The sequence below is a fragment of the Pholcus phalangioides genome, unplaced genomic scaffold (assembly GCF_987345545.1).
Source record: "Pholcus phalangioides strain wild (caught in Gottingen) unplaced genomic scaffold, Ppha-v1.0 ptg000017l_1, whole genome shotgun sequence".
Classification (NCBI taxonomy): Eukaryota; Metazoa; Arthropoda; class Arachnida; order Araneae; family Pholcidae; genus Pholcus; species Pholcus phalangioides.
The window spans coordinates 40,835,290-40,858,793 of NW_028301610.1; the positions used below are offsets into that span (position 1 = coordinate 40,835,290).

The following is a 23,504-nucleotide window of genomic DNA, read 5'->3' on the forward strand; positions in this document are numbered from 1 at the left end:
TAGAGATATACGAAGCCCAGGAGTTTAAATATGAAGTAATTAGCCGGACCTATACTTTTGAGTTGGACATTCATGCAATAACACTGATTTCAACATTTTATTTATATCTTCTCAAGCATGAAAATTAATGTCTTGGTATTATCTTTTGATATTTAGTTTCATGAATTCATGTAAAATTCATTTTAAAATTAATTATGAGCCCGTAAAAAGTAGATCGAAAAACTTTACAGCTTTAATTAAGCATTTTTTGGAAGCTGAAATAGGCAGATGGGTAACTTGAAGTTCAAGGGGGGGGGGTGGTGGAGGATTATCGAAATACCTAGCGCCCCTTAAAAAAGGAAAAATATATATTCATTTCTACGTTTCTGTAAATCTAGATTTATTAATCCATGAATCGCGAAGTCGCTATATTGGTTAAATTGCACACGGTTTGTATGTCCCCCAAGAAAAAGAGAGGGAGATATCACGTGATCCAAAAAAGGTTCATTGAAGAAAACCCGGGCAGCGCCGGGTATTATAGCTAGTAATAGATATGATTGCGTGAGGTGAGTGTGTCCTATGCGTAACCGGGCAAGCAGAACTTCCTCCTTTCGATTAGTCTCGCAGCTCGTACGCCAATGGCCAAGTGTGGGCATGAAGTTTATTATATACTTGAGTGTCCCAATGATCCTGCCAGCGGCGATGCATCACTTCTCGAAGGATTGAGAAGTGGTCACTGGCAAGTATCAAAAGGCTATTATCAATGTTGGTGGTTGTTCGAGCCGCGTTGTCTGCCTTTTCGTTGCCCGATATTCCTACATGATGACCTAGTACCCAGTAACATTTTACTGTGGTGCCATGATGGATAGAATGGATGAGTGTGAAATGTACAGGAACACAGTGCTTGCAATGCGCTGAGAGAGACTATAAATGATTCATCGTCGGTGGCATTTGCGCCGTACATGACGCAGAGCCTGGAGGATTGCGTACAGCTCCGCCGAATAAATAGAGAATGTGTCGGGAAGATTGAAAGATGTCTCCTCACAGCAGATGTAGGCAAAACCGACATGCCCAGGGCTCTTGGAGCCGTCGGTATATATGGGGAAGTGCCTGTTGTACCTACCCCTGTGCCTAAAGAATATCTGCCGATATATGACATCTGCTGTGGTGGCTCTAGGGTATGATAACAATGAAAGAGAGATATCTGGCGGAGACTGTTTCCACGGTGCCAGTTGCTCAGCAACTGGGGCCACGCGACTGAAGTGCCCTCATACGGAGACCGTAGGACGGAACACATGAAGGACGAGCAACAAAAACTATACGGAAAGAGGGATTAAAAATCACACGATAAAGTGGATGATCTGGTAAAGACTTCATTTTCATGTAATATTTTAAAGACAGTTGCTGGCGTCTTGATGTCAGTGATGGCTCATTGCATTGGACATACAGGATCTGCATTGGGGATGTGCGGAAAGCTCCAGAACAAATCCGGAGGGCGAGATGGTGGACTGGGTCGAGCACACTCAGATAGATCCGAGGTGCTGACCCATATGTTAGAAACATCTGTGGGTCAACGTGTAGGTCTCGACGCCGGCAAAAGTGCACAGCGACAGTCTTGTCGGCGGAGAAAGTGAAGTCGTTATCATGAGCCCACTTGCTGATCTTGTTGAGTGCGGTTTGCAATTGTCTCTCGGCTGACCTCATATTCACTGATTTGTAGGATATTAACAGATCATCCCCGTAAAGTGGGCCAGTAACAGACAACGGGAGTTTGTTCAGCATCCCCCTTGAGTCTTAAAACAAACAGTGAAACACTTAAAATGCTACCTTGAGGTACACCTTGTTTTTGAATTTGGGGAGCTGATAATGTGCTTCCGATCCGTACCTGGAAGATGCGGCGAGCAAGAAAGTTCTTAATAAAAACGGGCAAGTTGCCCCGCAAGCCGCAGTTATAGAGGTCATAAAGAATTCCGTGCCTACAAGTACGGTCGTAGGCTTTTTCTATGTCAAAAAAAATGGCTATCATGTGCTCCCTCTTCAAAAATGCTTTTCTTATTGATGTCTCAAGGCGTAACAGATTGCATGTTTCATGGTTCCACCAAGGTTTAGGAAATTTCGAGGAGATTTTCGGAATTGTTTCATTTGCTGCAGAGATCACACAACTGGTCACAGTGGTCGACGTCGGATTGCGAAACCATATCCTCCGTGATTTCTGCCTTGACCGTGAAGTCTGCCCATCAGGCGGCCACAAGCTTCCACCGAGGAGGTCCCTCAGGTATGGAGGCGTCGATCCTATATCGCCTCCCTATGGCGTCGATCAAGGCACTTAACCACTAGAGGGAGATGGTTGTTCCGGATCCACCGACCAGCACCGTCTCCAAGAAGAAAAATGGTGGTGGTAATTGATCAATCAGATCTCTCTGTAAGATGGTGTCATTTGGTGGCAAATGGAACAGATGGTGATTCTTAGGCCTGTAGAGATTTCCACCGCGATGGCTTGCATTTTAGTGCGCATCGTTAAAACACGCGAAGTGGAGGCAAGCTCTACTCCCGTCATCGTAATCGATACGAAACAGGGGGTGTCGCCTGATGTTCCACGTCTCCAAGGGCTTCGTGAAAGTTTCCTGGAGTGCCACGCAAACAGGATGATAGCGATCGATCAAACCCTTGAGATCTTCGTAATTGGATCTAAGACCACGAATGTTCCATTGAATTATACTGTCCATAAATTTAAATTTCAAATAGAAGTAGACGGTTGAAGGTCCTTAAATTTATTCCGGTCAATCTTGCGGCGAGTAGGACCGGTTTCAAGAGGATTGTCAAGATCCATGTCACCAATCGATGTCATCGATAAGTGACACATTTTTAACGGTGGGATGCTTCAAAGCTCTATGTATGGCTTTTTTGGAATACCGTCTTGAATGGTTTCTTTTTTGTTTTATTTCCAGTAACACCAGTAGATATTTTGAATGTAATCGCTGTTGCTTTTCTTGCTTCTTCTTTGGAGGTAGTGGACTCCCTCCGGTATCCAGCGGAGCAACAGCAGCCACAATTTAGAGGATTAATAATCTTAAGCAGCCTTACTAGGGGACACGAATAATTAACCAATGAAGATTAGTATGGAACACCAGGTTAGGTAAGAACTACACACCACCAAAGCAGGCGAGCAGACTCGTTCAAGATCAAAGAGCGACGTGAAGCAGCACCAAGAAACCTCATCAAGTCCCGCAGACCCGGCCCCTTTACCTGTCCAGTAGTGTAACCCCTTCCATCGGATAAACCTGATCGACCAACCGATTGACCCAGACGGTGTAATAATCCACGCCTCCCGTTCCAGCTGAATCCGAGGCCAAAGCTAGCGCATCAGACTAACCAGGATCCACATCTACAGCCTTACGGGTCTCCAGCACGCAAACACGCGGGTAGACAGCGTCCCAGGTAGGGCATTGCTTCTTGCGATGCCCTGTCTGGGAGGACTTCTTCCCACCTGCGTGATCAAATGGGGCTCACAACGAGGGATTGTACACACAAACATCTCACATATACAGGTTTAACGAGACGTATGACCAGAACTGAAAGGTGTGTGGAAATAAACATGTAATCAGAGCTATTGAAAGTGAAAAGGATGTGAGCACAGATATGCAGAAACAATGACTTGTGATATGTATTTGGCGTTACCCAAGATACACCACGAGGGAGGATATCACATTACACCCCATACACATATATATACGTCACTCACAAAACTATGCATGACGATCATTTCTTGTGTATCAACCAATTAATGAATCTCTACGTCCTAAGTGAATCTAGTGAAATTAGAATATTTATTTGTTTTTCCAACAATGCTGCGCAAAAAGAAAATTCAGAAATTTCTAGTAAAGAAAGAGGATGCCCCGGAAGTGATTTGAGAAAAATGCAGCAAATTTTTTCCCATCTACAACATACACCCCCTTGAATATTATTCAGTGCATGCAGAGTCTTGGGAAGAAGCAGTACATAGACAATCAGTAACAATTCTCTCGGAACATGGTCTTTTTATGCACCTACGAGAGCTACTTCGTTCTGGAGCTGCAAATGTTTGCAGAAGCTTCGATAAATTCTCATATTTCAAATCTGCAATATCGTATATTATAATATAACGTAATATAGTTTCATGCATATTGAGAACCTGTACAGAAAGAATAACAATACTTAACATGCTTTGATTCTCGACTGCAGAAAAGACAGCAATCATGAATGTTTATTTTGTTTTTTGCCGGATTTTGCGACTGGACTAGTTGAACTTCAACCTAGAGCAAGAAAAATGATTGGAAATGTTCTCCCTAAAAATGAATGGGATATGGTTGATACGTGAATTAACAATACCAAATGACATGGTGAGAGCCAGAAGTCTAAGCAAAAGCTGCGTTTATCAATTCTCCAGCTGCTAGTGTTGACCATGCCAGTAAAATAATTTATTCAAATTTCTTGTGAAAAATATTCACGGCATTTTCACACACTATCGGCTATTTAAAAATCAGTGCCAAGTTTTGAAGGAGTATAGCAATTTGTAAGAATGCTTGATTTTATACGTGAATTGCTCCTTCAATATTAAACAAGATCCGATCAAAAAAAAGTTTTATTTCTTACTTTTGTTAAGTAATCGATAATGACATGCACTGATCTAATGAGCACGGAAGCTAATTCGTCCGCCCAGCCAAGGCTCTACTTTTACAACAGAAACACTGTTTCCACTGTAACAATGTTAGTGAGAGAAAAAAAAAATCAAAGGTGTATAAGTTCCTTCAGTCTACACAATACACTTTAATTAAAAGTAACCCTCTTGTGTGATAATAAAAATGTATTATAGATTAATTGGATTGGATTTTAAATTTGTTGGTGCAAGGACCAATTTGGTCAAACTGCGCCAAAAGAAATGATTATATAAAAATAACAAAAATTGTTCTTTAACTATGTCAAAAAACTAAACCTGTTCATGATAAAAGTGAAACGTAAAACACTGACATGAATTCTAAAAAACTCTAATTTGTCGTATAAACCAATGGTCTTGATGAATGCAAAAATGTGAGATGCATCCAATGGTCAGATAAAATATCATGAAGTGAGATGATTCTGACCAAAAGCGGTCGTGAATTGATGACGATGATGTGAACAAGTGAAAAGTGAGCATTGATGAATGGACTTTGACAATGTAGGCACTCTGGCAGTCTCGTAGTAATAAATATGATTGCGTGAGGCGACTGTGTCCTATGCGCAACCGGGCAAGCAGAAGTTCCTCCTTTCGGTTAGTTCTGCAGCTGGAACGTAAATGGTCAAGTGTGGGCTTGATGGCATATAATTTATTATTTACTTTGTTATTGCCATGATCCTGCCAGCCGGGATGCATCACTTCTCGGAGGATTGAGAAGTGGTCACTGACAGGGACCAAAAGACAACTGTCAATGTTTGGTGTTGTTCCAGCTGCGTTGTCTGCTTTTTCGTTGCTTTCTCATTGCCCGGTATTCCTACATGACTGAATGAGGTATGTAGTTCATGAAAAATGGCATGAATGAATGGATGTGTGTGGAGAGTGAAGGAACACAGTGCTTGCAATGCGCTGAGAGAGTCACTATAAATGATGCATCGTCAGTGGCGTTTGCATCGTACATGGCGTAGAACCTGAAGGATAGCGTACAGTTCCGCCGAATAACTAGAAAATGTGTCAGGAAATTTGAAAGATGACTCCTCACAGCAGATGTAGGCACAAACGACATGGACAGGGCTCTTGGAGCCATCAGTATAAATAAGGAAGTATAACTATTGTACCTACCCCTGTGCCTAAAGAATATCTGTCGATATATGACATCTGCTGTGGTTGTTCGAGGATATGATGATGATACAAGAGAAACATCTGGGGGAAACTGTTCCCACGGTGCTAGTTGCCAAGTTATTGGCACCACGTGACTAATGTCTATTTGTAGTTTTCTATGTGTGCCCTCATACAGAGACCGTAGGTCGGAACACATGAAGGACAAGCAGCAAAAAGTCTATGAAATTAGGGATTGAAAATGAGACGAAGTGGATGTAATATTTTAAGGATAGTTGATGGCCGGATTTTGAGGCTGTAATAACCAATCTTGATATCTTTCGGTAATGTTGGTGATGAGAATGTCATGATTATATTACGTGATGGAGCTGGGTTGCCATCTTTGCGGCTCATGATATGCTTGGCAGATGTTACACCTTGAGACGCCAGCTCTTGTGTTAGTAGTTCTTCATCCATGTGAATCAAGTTAGTATCTGAAATGACACCAAGTGAGTAATTCAACGTGGGATGGATTTTAACAGTTATGGGAATGTTTCCAAGAGATGTGAGCTTTTGAATGAGGTCGGTTGTTTGGGTGTGTTAGTTTCAATTAGAAGGTCTCTTGAACGAAGAGCCTTCACTAATTTTAATGTGCCTATTGCGCCATAGAGAGCTTTATTAAGGATGGTGATGCTTTGGCCAGCGGTTTATCAGTGTCAGTAAAATGCAAGAAGAAAAATAAAACAGTAGGAGCAGGTTCAGTGACAATAGTTTCGCTCATAGCAATTTGTTGACGTTTTGGTGCATTTTGTGTTTTCCCCATTTTCGAGATAATGTGTTCGGCCCCTACCGACCATGCCCACTATGGAGCCCCACAAGGGGATGCACACACGTAACCAATGAAAGTTAGTAGCAACGTCAGGTTAGGTAGGAACTAAACACCACCGAAACAGGCGAGCAGATGCGCTCAAGATCTATGATTGTCGTGAAGCAGCACCAAGAAACCGGCCAAAGTCCGGCAGGCCCGGCCACTGTACCTGCCCAGTAGTGTAACAGCTTCAGCCAGCAAGGCAGGCGACCAGCCAATTGACCCAGACGGGGCTAATCCAGGCCTCCCGTTTCGGCTGAATCCGATGCGCATCAGGCTAACCAGAATCCCCTTCTCCAGCCTTACGGGTCTCCACCCACGGTAAACACAGACAGCGTCTCAGATAGGGCATACGCTAGAAGTAACGCCCCGTTTGGGAGTACCCCTGAGCGGGGTCCACAATGGGGGGTTGTACACAAAGGAGTACATATACAGGACAATACGAGACGCAAGAGAAGGACTGTAAGACGTGTTTAAATAAACATGTAATCTGGCTATTGAAAGTGAAGGTTGAGAGCACAAATAAGCGAAGACAATGGCGTGTGATAAATTTAGCGTTACCCACACGGTACACCACGAGGAGGCCTATCACATTACACCGGTTATAATACTGGATTAATACTGGAGAAAATCATAAACATGCCAAATGGAAACTGGGATTAGATATTGTCAATGCTGATTCAAAAGCAGCACTTAAAATTATAATGAAATATCTCGTTACCCTCCGTGTTTCGGAATGGAATGAATTTTGATTTTATTGGCGCAAGGATGATCTAGGTCAAGCTGCGCCGAAACAAATGTCCATATAAAAGGAATACGAGACTTATTCTTGTCATGTCAAAAGGTAAAAGTACGTACGTAAAACAATGACATAAATTGTAAAAAACTATAATTTGTCATATAAACCAATGGCTTTTATAAATTTAAAAATGCGAGATGCAGAGCAATGGTCATTTAAAATATCATGAAGTGAAAGGTGACTTTGACCAAAAGCGGTTGTGAAATGATGATGTGAACAAGTAAAGCATGAGCAATGAACTTCGACAATGTAGGCACTCTGGTTGACTTTCTCATAATAATAAATTTGATTGCGTGAGGCGACTGTCCTATGCGTAACCGGGCAAGCAGAACTTCCTCCTTTCGGTGAGTCGGATTGGATTTTAAATTCGTTGGCGCCAAAACAAATGATATAAAAATAAGAAAAATTGTCCTTTTGTCATGTCAGAAAATAAAAATGCCCATGATAAAAAGCAACGTGAATTGTAAACTATATGTAATTGTAAAAACCAATGGCTTTGATGAATTTGAAAATGGGAGATGCATCGCAATGGTTATTTAAAATGTCGCGAAGTGAAAGATGACTATGACCAAAAGCAGTTGTAAAATGTTGACGATGATGTGAACAAGTAAAACGTGTGTGATGGTCAATGGACTTTGAGAATGTAGGCACTCAAGTTGACTCTCTCGTAGTAAAAGTTATGATTGTGTAATGCGACTGTGTATAATGGGAAAGCAGACCGGGAAAGCAGAACTTCCTCCTTCGGTCCTGCAGCTCAAACGCCAATTGCCAAGTGTGGGCTTGATGGCATAAAGTTTATTATTTATTTGATTCTTCCAATGATCCTCCCGGCGGCGATGCCTCACTTCCCGGAGGAGTGAGAAGTGGTCACTGGCAGGTACCAAAAGGCAGTTATCAATGTTGGTGGTTGTTCGAGCTGCGGTGTCTGCTTTTTCGTTGCCCAGTATTCCAACATGACCTAGTACCCAGTAAAATTTACTGTGGTACCGTGATGGATGAGGTGATTCAATTCATGAAAAATCACATGAATGTGGAAAGTAAAAGAACGAAGTTCTTGCAATGCGCTGAGAGAGTCTCTATAGATGATGCATCATCGGTGGCGTTTGCGTCGTACATGGCGTAGGGGATGAAGGATTGCGTGCAGCTCCACCGAATAAATGGAGAATGTGTCAGGTACTTTGAAAGATCTCTCCTCACAGCAGATGTAGGCACAACCGACATGCCCAGGGCTCTTGGAGCCGTCGGTATATATGGGGAAGTACCTGTTGTACCTACCCCTGTGCCTAAGGAATATCTGTCGATATGACATCTGCTGTGGTGGCTCTAGAGAATGATGATAATGATAGAGAGACATCTGGCAGAGACTGCTCCCATGGTGCCAGTTGTCAAGCAACTGGGGCAGCACGAATTATGTTTAATTGTAGTTCTTCCACAAGTTCCCTCATACGAAGGCCGTAAGATGGAACACATGAAGGGCGAGCAGCAAAAAGTCTATGAAAAGAAGGGTGAAAAATGACACTAAGTGGATGATCTGGAAAAGACTTCATTTTGATATTTTTCAAGGAAAGTTGCTGGTGTCTTGATATCAATGATGGGTCGCTGCATTCCACATACAGGCTCTCCATTGGAGACGTCCGGAAAGCTCCAGAGCATATCAGAAGGATGAGATGATGGACTGGGTCAAGCACATGCAGATAGCTCCGAGGTGACGACCCGTATACAATAGAGCCGTAGTCGAGCTTCGATCTTATTAGAGCTTTATATAAGTGAAGGAGCGACTTACGGTCTGCCCCCCACGATGTAGAAGAGATGACCGTCGAGAGGTTCATCTTCATGCAACGAGCTCTTAATAGCGCAATATGAGGTTTGAAAGTCATTTTTTTGTGATTCCGAGGAATTTATTATTTTCTACAATTGGTATTTAACTATTGTTTAGAAACAATTGTGGGTCATCATGAAGGTCTCGACGCCGACAAAAGTGCACAGCGACAGTCTTGTCAGCGGAGAAAGAGAAACTGTTATCATGAGCCCACTTGCTGATCTTGTTGAGTGCGGTTTGCAATTGTCTCTCGGCTGACCTCATATTCACTGATTTGTAGGATATTAACAGATCATCCCCGTAAAGTGGGCCAGTAACAGACAACGGGAGTTTGTTCCCTTGAGTGTTAAAATAAACAGTGTAACACTTAAAATGCTACCTTGAGGTACACCTTGTTTTTGAATTTGGGGAGCTGATAATGTGCTTCCGATCCGTACCTGGAAGATGCGGCGAGCAAGAAAGTTCTTAATAAAAACGGGCAAGTTGCCCCGCAAGCCGCAGTTATAGAGGTCATAAAGAATTCCGTGCCTACAAGTACGGTCGTAGGCTTTTTCTATGTCAAAAAAAAAATGGCTATCATGTGCTCCCTCTTCAAAAATGCTTTTCTTATTGATGTCGCAAGGCGTAACAGATTGCATGTTGTGGACCTGAACCGTCTAAAGCCGCTTTGATGTTTCGATAAAATATTGTTAACCTCAAGGTAGTGCATAAGGCGATAGTTGACCATGCGTTCCATGAGCTTACATAGACAACTGGTCAAAGCAATAGGCCTCTAACTATTAGGTTGCTGAGGATTTTTGCCAGGCTTCGGGAATGCAAGAACAATGACTGCTCGCCAGGTGTCAGGAAATGAATGACTGACCCAGATCCGATTAAATAATATGAGTAAATGTGAGAGTGATTCAGATAAGAGATGCCGAATCATGGAATAATGAATGGCATCGGGTCCTACAGCTGAGTAAGGACTTCGCTGCAAGGCCGTTGTCAGTTCATGAAGGGTGAACAATGAATTGTACCCCTCCGGTGTAAAAGGCTGGAAAGTGTACGGATCAGGGGCGTAGCCAGCCCCCCCCTCGCTACGCCCTTGGTACGGATTGCATTCGGCTGAAGATTTAATGCAATGAAATGATGTGGAATAATTCGCATCACTGGAGACAGTGGCGAAATGGGCGGCGATGGTGTCCGCAATATCCCTAACATCGTTCATGATAGTGCCATTAAAATGGTGATGGGATGAGACTGATAATGACCATTGATTTTTCGAATCCAGTCCCAAATGATTTTAGATGAAGTGATTCCAGTGCTAAACTTTTGCCAGGACTCGCGTTGAACCTGGCGCCTGGTTCTTCTCGCTATCGCCATTGCTTTTAAAAATGCCAACTTGCTGTCATGGGTAGGACACCGCCGGAACCTACTCAATGCTTTTTTTTGTGCTTTATCGTAAGATTACATTCGTGGTTCCACCAAGGTTTAGGAAATTTAGGAAGTTTCGACGAGAATTTGGGTATTGTTTCATTTGCTGCAGAGATCATACAACTGGTCACAAGGTCGACAAAATGGTCGATGTCGGGTTGCGAAACCATATTTTCTGTGATTTCTGCCTTGACCGTGAAGTCAGCCCATCGGGCGGCCACAAGCTTCACGGAGGAGTTCCCTCAGGTATGCTATGGCGTCGATCAAGGCACTTAACCACTAGAGGGAAATGATTGCACCTGTGGAGGTCCGGATCAACCGACCAGGACCAGTTGGTCAAGAGTGAGGGTGACCATAAAGATAAATCTATCGCAGTGAAACTATTGTTTGGGGCATGGAAATGAGTGAAACTGCCATCATTCATGATGGCGAGGTCCATATTAGTGGACTCCCTCCAGAATCCAGCGTAACAACAGCAGCCACAACTATTGTACTGTTGGTTAGATGATGATGTTTGAGTTCTGTCAGCTATTGGTTCAGTCTGAGTTGTTACGGATGCTTTGGTGACATTGTTAGTCATATTAGCTGATGATGGATTTGTTACCATATTAGAGTATGATCCATTACCTATTGGAGTTTGGTTAGAGGTTATACGACGGCGTGCTTCGATATATGAGATGTTATTGAGGACCTTGATCTTCTGGATCTCTTTTTCTTCATTCCATTTCGGACACTTTCTGTCAAATGCGGGGTGGTCGCCACCGAAATTGACGCACTTGAATGGTGAATTAGTGCAGTTGTCCGAAATGTGGTCCTTCTCACTGCATTTTGCGCAGGTGGGTTGGCTGCGGCACGCCGTTCGTGAGTGGCCGTATTTTTGGCAGTTGAAGCATCGAACAGGGTTAGGAATGTATGGCCGGATTTTGAGGTTATAATAACCTATTTTGATATCTTTCGGCAATGTTGGTGATGAGAATGTGAGAATTATGTTTCGTGTGGGAGCTGGATTGCCATCTTTGCGGCTCATAATATGTTTGGCAGATGTTACGCCTTGAGACGCCAGCTCTTGTGTTAGTTCTTCTTCATCCATGTTAATTAAGTTATTATCTGAAATGACACCACGTGAATAATTCAACGTGGGATGGATTTTGACTGTTATTGGAATGTCTCCGAGAGATGTGAGCTTTTGAATGAGTTCGGCTTGTTTGGATGTGTTAGTTTCGATGAGAAGGTCTCCTGAACGAAGGGCCTTCACCGATTTTAAGGTACCAACTGTGCCATAGAGAGCTTTATCTATTACAAATGGTGATACTTTAGCCAGCGTTTTTTCGGCATCTGAAGAGTGCAGAAAGAAAAATGAGACAGTTGATGAATTTGAAGCAGTTACATTGACATGTGTTTGGTTTGAAGCAGTTCTTTGACGTTTTGGTGCATTTTGATTTTTTCCCATATTTGAATGGGTATTGTTCCACTCCCACCCACCATGCTCAGGTTATTTGAGAGCTTTCGGCAATGTTGGTGATGAGAATGTCAGGATTATGTTACGTGATGGAGCTGGATTGCCATCTTTGCGGCTCATGATATGCTTGGCAGATGTTATGCCTTGAGATGCCAGCTCTTCTGTTAGTAGTTCTTCATCCATGTTAATCAAGTTAGTATCTGAAATGACACCACGTGAATAATGCAACGTGGAATGAATTTTTACTGTTATGGGAATATTTCCAAGAGATGTGAGCTTTTGAATGAGTTTGGATTGTTTGGGTGTGTTTGTTTCAATCAAAAGGTCTCCTGAACGAAGAGCCTTCACTGGTTTTAATGTGTCTATTGTGCCATAGAGAGCTTTATCTATCAAGAATATTGATGCTTTGGCCAGCGGTTTATCAGTGTCAGTGGAATGCAGGAAGAAAAATGAAACAGCAGGAGCAGGTTCAGTGAAAATAGTTTCGCTCATAGCAATTTGTTGACGTTTTGATGCATTTGTATTTTTCCCCATTTTCGAGATAATGTGTTCGGCCCTTACCGACCATGCCCACCATTAAGCCCTACAAGGGGACATGCACACGGAACCAATGAAGGATATTACCAATGTGGGTTGTTCTAGTTGCAGTGTCTGCTTTTTCATTGCAGTATTCGGACGTGGCTAGGTATCCAGTAAAAGTTTACTGTGGTGGATGAGGTGATTCAGTTCATGAGAAATGGCATGAATAAATGGATGTGTGAAAAGTAAAAGAAAACAGTGCTTGCGCTGAGAGAGTCTCTATAAATGATGCATCATCGGTGGCGTTTGAGTCGTATATGACGGTGAGCCTGAAGGACAGAGTAGAGTTCCATCGAATTAATAGAGAATGTGTCAGGAAGTTTGAAAGATGTCTCCTCACAGCAGATGTAGGCAAAACCGACATGCCCAGGGCTCTTGGAGCCGTCGGTATATATGGGAAGTACCTGTTGTACCTACCCCTGTACCTAAGGAATATCTGTCCGTACATGACATCTGGCAGGAACTGCTCCCACGCGACTGATGGTTATTCGTAGTTCCTCTACGATTGCCCACATACGAAGCCTGTAAGATGGAACACATGAAGGACGAGCAGCAAAAGGTCTATGAAATAAAGGTTTAAAAATGACATTATGAAGTGGATGATCTAGTAGTCTTCATTTTGATATGATATTTTGAAGATTGCTGGGGGGGGGGGCATCTTGATGTCAGTGATGGCTCATTGCATTCGACATACAGGTTCTCCATTAGAGATGTCCGGAAGGTGAGATGAGCTTTAGTCAATTTTGATCCTATTAGAGGTTCATATAAGTGAAGCGTGTGGGAGCCACAAATCTCAGGTCACCGTGGCCAATGGAAAAATAGGTATTGGTAACATCCAGGCAGATCCCGAGTGGTGGACAGATACTATATTAAGCGACAGTTTCTTCATAGAAGTCAGCGAATGAAATGACTGAAATAGAAAACCTGAGTGCTGCACCTTTTCTCTCTTCTCATTATCCACTTGTGAATAGTATCTTCTCACGATAGTTCCATATCACATTGATATAACGATGTACACTGTCTGTCTTTGATATCATGCAGTGCATCTTGGTTGCTGCTGGCATTGATTGTTTGTGGTTGGTTCTGGCGTTGTCTTCTTGCTTGGTAGTTCTGGCATGATTCTTCTGGGTTGCTGCTGACGTTCAGTGTTCGTGGTTAGCTCTGACGGTGTCTTCTTGCTTGGTAGTTCTGCCGTGAAGTCTTTTTAGTTGTTGCTGGCGTTGCCTTTTTTGTTGCTGCTGGCTGCTGAGTGTTTATGGTTGGTTCTTGCGTTGTCTACTTGTTTGGTAGTTCTGGCGTGGAGTCTTCGTGGTTGCTGTTGGCAATGAATCTTCTTTGCTGCTGCTGGCGTTGTCTTCTTCGTTGGTTCTAGCATTGTCTTGTTGCTTTCTGCTGGCATGGAGTCTACAAGGTTGCTGTTGGCAGGGAGACTTCTTCGTTGCTGCTGGCGTTGAGTGTTTGTGGTTGGTTCTTGCGTTGTCTTCTTGGTTGTTTCTGGCATTGGCTTCTTGGTTGATGCTGGCGTTGAGTCTTCGGGGTTGCTGTTGGCAGGGAGACTTCTTCGTTGCTGCTGGCATTGAGTGTTTGTGGTTGGTTCTTGCGTTGTCTTCTTGGTTGTTTCGGGCATTGGCTTCTTGGTTGATGCTGGCGTTGAGTGTTTGTGGTTGGTTCTGGCATTGTCTTGTTGCTTGGTTCTAGCGTTGTCTTGTTGCTTGCTGCTGGCGTGGAGTCTTCCTGGTTGCTGCTAGCGTGGTATCTTGTTGGTTGGTTCTGATGTCTTCTTGTTTGGTAGTTCTGGTGTGGAGTCTTCAGGAATGCTGTTGACGTGGAGTCTTCTTAGTTTTTGCTGGCGGGGAGCCTTCTTTGTTGATTCTGGCGTTGAGTGTTTGTGGTTGGTTCTTGCGTTGTCTTCTTGGTTGTTTCTGGCGTTGGCTTCTTGTTTGGTAGTTCTGGCGTGTAGTCTTCGGGGTTGCTGTCGGCTGGAGTCTTCTAGGTTGCTGCTAGCGGGGAGTCTTCCTCATTGCTGCTGGCGTTGAATGTTTGTGGTTGGTTCTGGCGTTATCTTCTTGGTTGCTGCTGGTGAGGAGTCTTGTTGGTTGGTTCTGGTGATGTCTTCTTGTTTCGTAGTTCTGGTGTGGGGTCTTCTTAGTTTTTGCTGGCGGGGAGCCTTCTTTATTGGTTCTGGCGTAGCCTTCTTTGTTGCTGCTGGTGTTGAGTGTTTGTGGTTGGTTCTGGCGTTGGCTTCTTGTGTGGTAGTTCTAGCGTGGAGTCTTAGGGTTGCTGTTGGCGGTGAATTTTCTTTGTTGCTGCTGGCGGTGAGTGTTTGTGGTTGGTTCTGGCGTTGTCTTCTTGGTTGATGCTGGCATTCATTGTTTGGTTCTGGCGTTGGCTTTTTGTTTGGTTGTTCTGGCGTAGAGTCTCCGGGGTTGCTGTTGGCGGGGAGACTTCTTTGTTGCTGCTGGCGTTGTCTTCTTTGTTGCTGCTGCCGTTGTTTTCTTTGTTGCTGCTGGCGTTGAATGTTTGTGGTTGGTTCTGCCGTTGTCTTCTTGCTCGGTAGTTCTGGCGTGATTCTTCTGGGTTGGTGCTGGCGTTCAGTGTTCGTGGTTGGTTCTGACGATGTCTTCTTGCTTGGTAGTTCTGGTGTGGAGTCTTTGTGGTTGCTGTTGGCAATGAATCTTCTTTGTTGCTGCTGGCGTTGTCTTCTTTGTTGGTTCTGGCGTTGTCTTGTTGCTTGCTGCTGGCAAGGAGTCTTCGAGGTTGTTGTTTGCGTGGTGGTCTTGGTTGCTGCTAGCGGGGAGACTTCCTCATTGCTGCTGGCGTTGTCTTCTTGGTTGCTGCTGGAGAGGAATCTTGTTGGTTGGTTCTGGTGTTGTCTTATTGTTTGGTAGTTCTGGCGTGGTCTTCTTAGTTTTTGCTGGCGGGGAGCCTTCTTCGTTGGTTCTGGTGTTGTTTTCTTTGTTGCTGCTGGCATTGAATGTTTGTGGTTGGTTCTTGCGTTGTCTTCTTGCTTGTTTCTATCAGTGGATTCTTGTTTGGTAGCTCTGGAGTGGAGTCTTCGGGGTTGCTGTCAGCTGGAGTCTTCGGGGTTGCTGTCAGCTGGAGTCTTCTAGGTTGCTGCTAGCGGGGAGTCTTCCTCATTGCTGCTGCCGTTGAATGTTTGTGGTTGGTTCTGGCGTTGTCTTCTTGGTTGCTGCTGGTGAGGAGTCTTGTTGGTTGGTTCTGGTGATGTCTTCTTGTTTCGTAGTTCTGGTGTGGGGTCTTCTTAGTTTTTGCTGGCGGGGAGCCTTCTTTGTTGCTGCTGGTGTTGAGTGTTTGTGGTTGGTTCTGGCGTTGGCTTCTTGTTTGGTAGTTCTAGCGTGGAGTCTTAGGGTTGCTGTTGGCGGTGAATTTTCTTTGTTGCTGCTGGCGTTGAGTGTTTGTAGTTGGTTCTGGCGTTGTCTTCTTGGTTGATGCTGGCATTGATTGTTTGGTTCTGGCGTTGGCTTTTTGTTTGGTTGTTCTGGCGTGGAGTCTCCGGGGTTGCTGTTGGCGGGGAGACTTCTTTGTTGCTGCTGGCGTTGTCTTCTTTGTTGCTGCTGGCATTGTTTTCTTTGTTGCTGCTGGCATTGTTTTCTTTGTTGCTGCTGGCATTGAATGTTTGTGGTTGGTTCTGCCTTTGTCTTCTTGCTCCATAGTTCTGGCGTGATTCTTCTGGGTTGGTGCTGGCGTTCAGTGTTCATGGTTGGTTCTGACGATGTCTTCTTGCTTGGTAGTTCTGGTGTGGAGTCTTTGTGGTTGCTGTTGGCAATGAATCTTCTTTGTTGCTGCTGGCGTTGTCTTCTTTGTTGGTTCTGGCATTGTCTTGTTGCTTGCTGCTGGCAAGGAGTCTTCAAGGTTGTTGTTTGCGTGGTCTTCTTGGTTGCTGCTAGCGGGGAGCCTTCCTCATTGCTGCTGGCGTTGTCTTCTTGGTTGCTGCTGGAGAGGAATCTTGTTGGTTGGTTCTGGTGTTGTCTTATTGTTTGGTAGTTCTGGCGTGGTCTTGTTAGTTTTTGCTGGCGGGGAGCCCTCTTCGTTGGTTCTGGTGTTGTTTTCTTTGTTGCTGCTGGCATTGAATGTTTGTGGTTGGTTCTTGCGTTGTCTTCTTGGTTGTTTCTATCAGTGGCTTCTTGTTTGGTAGTTCTGGAGTGGAGTCTTCTGGGTTGCTGTTGGCGTGGAATCTTATTAGTTGTTGCTGGCGGGGAGTCTTCTTCGTTGCTGCTGGTGTTGAATGTTTGTGGTTGGTTCTGGCATTGTCTGCTTGGTTGCTGCTGGCGTTGAATGTTTGTGGTTGGTTCTGGCATTGTCTGCTTGCTTGCTGCTGGTGAGGAGTCTTGTTGGTTGGTACTGGTGATGTCTTCTTGTTTCGTAGTTCTGGTGTGGGGTCTTCTTAGTTTTTGCTGGCGGGGAGCCTTCTTTATTGGTTCTGGCGTTGCCTTCTTTGTTGCTGCTGGTGTTGAGTGTTTGTGGTTGGTTCTGCCGTTGGCTTCTTGCTTGGTAGTTCTGGCGTGGAGTCTTCGTGGTTGCTGTTGGCAATGAATCTTCTTTGTTGCTGCTGGCATTGTCTTCTTTGTTGGTTCTGGCGTTGTCTTGTTGCTTGCTGCTGGCACAGAGTCTTCAAGGTTGCTGTTTGCGTGGTCTTCTTGGTTGCTGCTAGCGGGAGACTTCCTCATTGCTGCTGGCGTTGAATGTTTGTGGTTAGTTCTGGCGTTGTGTTCTTGGTTGCTGCTGGAGAGGAATCTTGTTGGTTGGTTCTGGTGTTGTCTTATTGTTTGGTAGTTCTGGCGTGGAGTCTTCGGGGTTGCGGTTGGCGTGGAGTCTTCTTAGTTTTTGCTGGTGGGGAGCCTTCTTCGTTGGTTCTGGCTTTGTTGTCTTTGTCGCTGCTGGCGTTGAGTGTTTGTGGTTGGTTCTTGCGTTGTCTTCTTGGTTGTTTCTGGCGTTGAGTGTTTGGTTCTGGCGTTGGCTTCGTGTTCGGTAGTTCTGGTGTGGAGTCTTCGGGGTTGCTGCTAGCAGGGAGTCTTTCTCATTGCTGCTGGCGTTGAATGTTTGTGGTTGGTTCTGCCGTTATCTTCATGCTTGGTAGTTCTGGCGTGGAGTCTTCGTGGTTGCTGTTGGCAATGAATCTTCTTTTTTGCTGCTGGCATTGCCTTCTTGGTTGTTTCTGGCATTGGCTTCCTGCTGGCATTGTCGTCTTTGTTGCTGCTGGCATTGAGTGTTTGTGGTTGATTCTGGTGTGGAGTATTCAGGGTTGCTGTTGGCAATGATTCTTCTTGGTTGCTGCTGGGATTTGATGTTTGTGGTCAGTTCTGACGTTGATTTCCTTGTTGGTTCTGGCGTTGTCTTGTTGGTTGCTGCTGCCGTTGAGTGTTTGTGGTTAGTTCTGGCGTTGTCTTCTTGGTTGCTGCTGGCATTGGCTTCTTGTTTGGTAGTTCTAGCGTGGAGTCTTCAGGGTTGCTGTTGGCGTGGAATCTTTTTAGTTGTTGCTGGCGGGGAGTCTTCTTCGTTGCTGCTGGCGTTGAGTGTTTGGTTCTGGTGTTGCCTTCTTGGTTCCTGCTGACGTTGTCTTCTTTGTTGCTGCTGGCATTTGAGTGTTTGTGGTTGGTGCTAGAGATTGTCTACTTGTTTGGGAGTTCTGGCATGGAGTCTTCACGGTTGCTGTTTGCGTGGTCTTCTTGGTTGCTGCTAGTAGGAAGTCTTCCTCATTGCTGCTGGCGAGTAGTCTTGTTGGGTGGTTGGTTCTGCTGTTGTCGTCTTGTTTGGTGTGGAGTCTTCGGGGTTGATGCTGGTGGGGAGTCTTCTTTGTTGCTGCTGGCATTGAGTGTTTGTGGTTGGTTCTGGTGTGGAGTATTCTGGGTTGGCGTTGTCTTCGTTGGTTTTGGTGTTGTCTTCTTGCTTGGTAGTTCTAGCGTGGCCTTCTTGGTTGCTGTTGGCGATGAGTTTCTTTGTTGCTGCTGACACTGAATGTTTGTGGTTGGTCCTGGCGTTGTCTTCTTGCATGGTAGTTCTGGTGTGGAGTATTCGGGGTTGGTGATGATTCTTCTTGGTTGCTGCTGGCATTTAATGTTTGTGGTTAGTTCTGGCGGGGAGTCTTGTTGGTTGTTGCTGGTGTTGAGTGTTTTTGGTTGGTTCTGACGTTGGCTTCTTAGTTGGTTCTGCCGTTGTCTAGATATATATATACATATATCAATGTATATAGATATATACAAATAAATATATACATACATTCAGTACATGTGCTTTGCCCCCTCCTGGAAAAAGGTGAAATGACGGCCCTGTCTGTCTGTCGCAACTAAAGAAGCTTTATGGATTAACAAATTAGTGAGAGAACTTGGACTGTCTTCTGTGAAACCAGTTCCACTTTATTGTGATAATAACGGGGCCATTGATATCCAACATCATTTTGTGCGTGGGAAGCTGTGAACCTCGGTCATATCATTGTCAAAAATATGGACACTTCGAATATGATAGCAGACTATTTGACAAAAACTGTCCACAGATGAAAACATGAAATGTGCGCTCAAGCAATGGGCTTGAAATGAACCAACTGTGTTATTTTCATGATTGCATTTCTTTTTCTGAGTATATATATTTTTTTCATTATTGCATTCAATGATGTGTTATTTCTCTGTTATGTGTATTTTTTTATTTCACTTAATCAAGCGATTTTGATTTCTGTGGTTATTACAATTATTTTAATTTTTGTGGTCTATTTATTCAAAACTTAAGTGGGAGTATTGAAAATGTAAGTTCTGAATTTGTCCGTTAGACGTCGCCACTAGGCAGTAATGTATACCCGTGTATCTTTACTTTGTGTTCTCTTAATAAATATTTAGGCTCTTATTACCATACAGGTATGTTGTGTGTTTATTAACTCTCTTCTCCTTAACGAGTACTCTCTTTAACTTTACTGTGGTACCGTGATGGATGAGGTGATGCAGTTCATGGAAAATAGCATGATTAAATGGATGAATGTGAAAAGTAAAAGAACACAGTGCCATTAATGAGCTTAGAGTCACTATAAATGATGCATCGTCGGTGGCGTTTACATCGTATATGACGTAGAGCCTGAAGGATTGTGTACAGTTCTGCAGAATAAATAGAAAATGTGTCGGGAAATTTGAAAGATGTCTCCTCACAGCAGATGTAGGCACAACCGACATGCCCAGGGCTCTTAGAGCCGTTGGTATACACGGGGAAGTACCTGTTGTACCTACCCCTGTGCCTAAAGAATATCCGCCGATATATGACATCTGCTGTGGTGGCTCTGGAGTATGATGATAATGATAGACATCTGGCAGAGACTGCTCCCATGGTGCCAGTAGCCAAGCAACTGGGGTCACATGGCTGATGTCTATTTGTAGTTTTTCTACAAGTGCCCTCATATGGAGACCGTAAGGCGGAACACATGAAGGACGAGCAGCAAAAAGTCTATGAAATGAGGGATTGAAAATGACACGATGAAGTGGATGATGTGGCAGAGACTTCATTTTGATATAATGTTTTAAAGATAGTTGGTGGCATCTTTATGTCAGTGATGGCTCATTGCATTCGACGTACAGGCTTGCCATTGGAGACGTCCAGAAAGCTCTAGAGCAAATCCGGAGGGCGAAATGGTGGACTGGGTCGAGCACACTCAGATAGCTCCGAGGTGCTGACCCGTGTACAATGGAGCCATAGTCCAGCTTTGATCTTATTAGAGTTTTATGTAAGCGGAGGAGTGACTTACACTTAAAATGAAAAATTAGGTCTTTTTGCCGAACATGTCAGGAGTTATTCGGCAGTATGTTGAGTCCTGTGGCATGAGCATTGCTTTTGCACCAGCCCGGCAAACTCAAACGATGATAGACCCTGGCTTAAACTGGGTGCTAATATTTTTCAGCTAAAAGAGCAAAATTACTTTCTCTTAGTGGATTATTTCAGCAAATTCATAGATGTATGCTTCTTGCAAAACACTCTAGCACAAGCACAGTAATCCAAAATGTTATATGTTGATGATGGCCTAGTCGCAGCAACTGATCAGCAAGAAGCTGAAGATTTCATTAAACAGTTGAAAATGAAATTTAAAGTTGCTAGTAAACCAGCAACATACTTCTTAGGATTGGAAATTGAAAAGTTGTCCAATGGAAACATCAAAATTAGCCAACAAGCATATGCAAAGAAAGTGTTCAAGAAATTTGGCATGGAAAATTGTAGACCAGTTCATACACCTATTTTGAAAGTGCCGTCAGAGGAAAATGGTCTTGAATCACAAGCAGATGAATCATTTCCTTACAGAGAAGTAGTCGGAGCTATCATGTATCTTATGGTAGGCTCCAGACCCGATCTAGCATACAGTGTAGGAGTTTTATCACGCAAGCTAGAGAATCCTTCAAAAGAAGATTGGGTGAAAGCCAAACGTGTTCTCAGATACATTGCAATTTCCGCAAGTAAAGCATTATCTACAGATATAACTGCAATCCTAGGGTGTTGGAATGTTATAGTGATGCTGACTTTGGAGGATGTGAAAAGACTGGTCGCTCAACTACAGGAGTGGTGATCTTGTATGCTGGTGGAGCTATATCATGGCTAAGTCAACGACAATCTATGGTAGCAACATCGACCTCTGAAGCAGAAATTGTTGCAGCAAATGAATGCTGTAAAGAAGCAATTTGGTTGCAAAGGATGTACAAAGCAGTTGTACAACTTAAAGAAGTTCCAGTGATCCAAATTGATAATAACGCAGCTATAAGACTCGCACAAAATCCAGAATTCTATAGCCGCACAAAGCACATTAGCATTAAACATTTCTTCATTCGTGAAAAAGTGATGGAAGGAGAGATTGCAGTACAAAAGATCTCTACAGAGTATCAGTTGGCCGATATGATGACAAAGCCATTGCACAAGCCAAGATTAGCGACACTGTCCGCTAAAATAAAACTTGCATTATAATGAACTTGCTTGTTTTATTAACAAGGGAAAGTGTCAGAATATTATGTTAATGGACAAACAATTCATTTATTTCTGTTTTTGGTATCTGGCAACTCATTATTAGTCAAGTATTTAGTTTCAGAGTTTTGGCAACAGTACAGAAAACATGGCTGCTCAAGTTTGAACAGCAATAGATGTTGTCTCTCACTTTAAGTGTTTAAATCTATTAAATATGTGTCTGTCTTCAATTGAATATTCTGGTTATAATTACTTACACTCACACACATCATTAGTAATAAGGATATATCAACAGATCCAAAATAACAAGATAGCCAGCATCTACAATTCCCTCTATTGCAGATTCCTGAAGTCCATGCAAAGTTGATAGAAAGGGAGAACGATGTAACACCGCGAGCCACAGATGGTGTTACAGTTTCTGGAGCCGCCGACATGAAGGAAACTAGCGAGGTATAAGAAGCAATTCTTCTGAGGAACCACTAATACATTTAGCCCATATAAGATGGGGTGGTGCGAAAAACGGGGTCTTTTTCCCTCTAGTCGAGGTGCGAGAAGGAAGTTGGAGAGAGAACGAGGAAAGATCTTGTGGGAAATTGAAAGATGAGGGTTGAAATGGATCCAAAAGATGGATAATTGGTGGTGAGTACCATATCATTTTAATCAAAATTATCTCTCTCAATTCAAGAGTTTCTAATCATTAATTGCTTATCGAGATACTTAATCATTTAGTATTCAGCATGTCAAGATAATATGTTCTCAATATAACATGTTGGATGTGGATCTCCTCTTTGGATAATTCTTATTTTCATTTGATTACTTAATAAATTAATTTGTTATTGCTAACCCCTCTGTGTGAATTAAATTAATTTTTGTTGGTCGCTTTCTTTGTTGACAGAGGCTAATACACAACACCAAAAGATTTCATAATCGTAAATGTAATTGTTTTCCCTTTTTATGCCCATTCACCAATCGACTCTGTCACAATGAGATGACTCGGCGACATGACAGAGCATCACAAGACTTTGCGCCATTGCATTGTGGAGCTTTAGTGTGGCACCGGAACCTTCTTCAAAAGAGACCAATTTGGGAAGAAGCCTACGTAACAAAGCAGACCAGCCAGTGCACATATGAGATTCATACAAATGAGGGCTCCACATTGAGAAGAAGCAGGCAATTCATTAAATCCCGTGTCCCACAAGATATGGAAATCGAGCAAACAGCTTCACAGCCATCCTGTCACCACCAAGATCCTGTGACATCCCTACCTAAGATGAAAGAGCCCAAGTACAAAAGCGAGAAATAAGTGAATCTAAATCTCCAGCAACCAACGATGAGGTATCGCCCCAATACCAGGCTCCAACACCACAGAAAAATGTAGCAGGCTAATCACAGACAACCTGGGAAAATGTATCTCACACGGTCACAAGATCGGGTCGCCTGGTGAAGTCTCCATCCAGGCTGATTTACTCTCCCAAATTATAAGAAACTTATTGTTTTCCCCTAAAGGGAAGAAGATGTTGAAGATTTTGCATTTACTTTATTATCATTATTAGTAGTATAAAGAGTTGCGAAATGGCAACAGTGTAGCATTCCACAACTAATGTCGGATCGTTTGTGATAGTCATGTATGTCTCTGCTGGATGTTTATTACAGTTTCTATTAGATTCTCGTTCATAAATGATGTAGTATTGTATCACTAAACAGGTATGAAATGCAAATCTAATCTGACGCTTCATAAATAATTCTCCAGCTGCTAGTATTTATCTCTTGAACGTCAATATGAGCCCCACATAGAAAATGTCCATTTCCACTGAAACAATGTTAGTGAGAGAGAAACGAATTGCGGACATCAAAAATGTC

At 43.4% G+C, this 23,504-nt stretch overlaps 4 protein-coding genes across 4 annotated transcripts in view; all 4 read right to left on the reverse strand.

The window, feature by feature from the left end:
- LOC149073241 (osteomodulin-like) overlaps positions 1-23,504 on the reverse strand; it is a 104,844-nt gene that overhangs the window by 36,121 nt on the left and 45,219 nt on the right. The gene's annotated exons all lie outside the window — the stretch shown is intronic.
- Positions 13,392-14,333, reverse strand: LOC149073242 (uncharacterized). Its single transcript, XM_089246182.1, has one exon. It carries the CDS (start codon positions 14,329-14,331, stop codon positions 13,909-13,911), a length of 423 nt encoding a protein of 140 aa, XP_089102308.1. The 5' UTR covers positions 14,332-14,333; the 3' UTR covers positions 13,392-13,908.
- LOC149073243 (uncharacterized) lies at positions 14,722-15,675 on the reverse strand. Its single transcript, XM_089246181.1, has one exon. The coding sequence runs from the start codon at positions 15,673-15,675 to the stop codon at positions 14,722-14,724; it is 954 nt and encodes a 317-aa protein (XP_089102307.1).
- Positions 15,839-17,502, reverse strand: LOC149073244 (uncharacterized). The gene has a single exon (XM_089246178.1). The coding sequence runs from the start codon at positions 17,390-17,392 to the stop codon at positions 15,839-15,841; it is 1,554 nt and encodes a 517-aa protein (XP_089102304.1). The 5' UTR covers positions 17,393-17,502.

Bases quoted from the DNA above. Each gene is read 5' to 3' on its own strand.
- LOC149073242 (XM_089246182.1), bottom strand. From the start codon at position 14,331: ATGCCCGAAACAACCAAGAAGACAACGCAAGAACCAACCACAAACACT.
- LOC149073243 (XM_089246181.1), bottom strand. From the start codon at position 15,675: ATGCCAGCAGCAACAAAGAAAACAACACCAGAACCAACGAAGAAGGCT.
- LOC149073244 (XM_089246178.1), bottom strand. From the start codon at position 17,392: ATGAGGAAGTCTCCCGCTAGCAGCAACCAAGAAGACCACGCAAACAGC.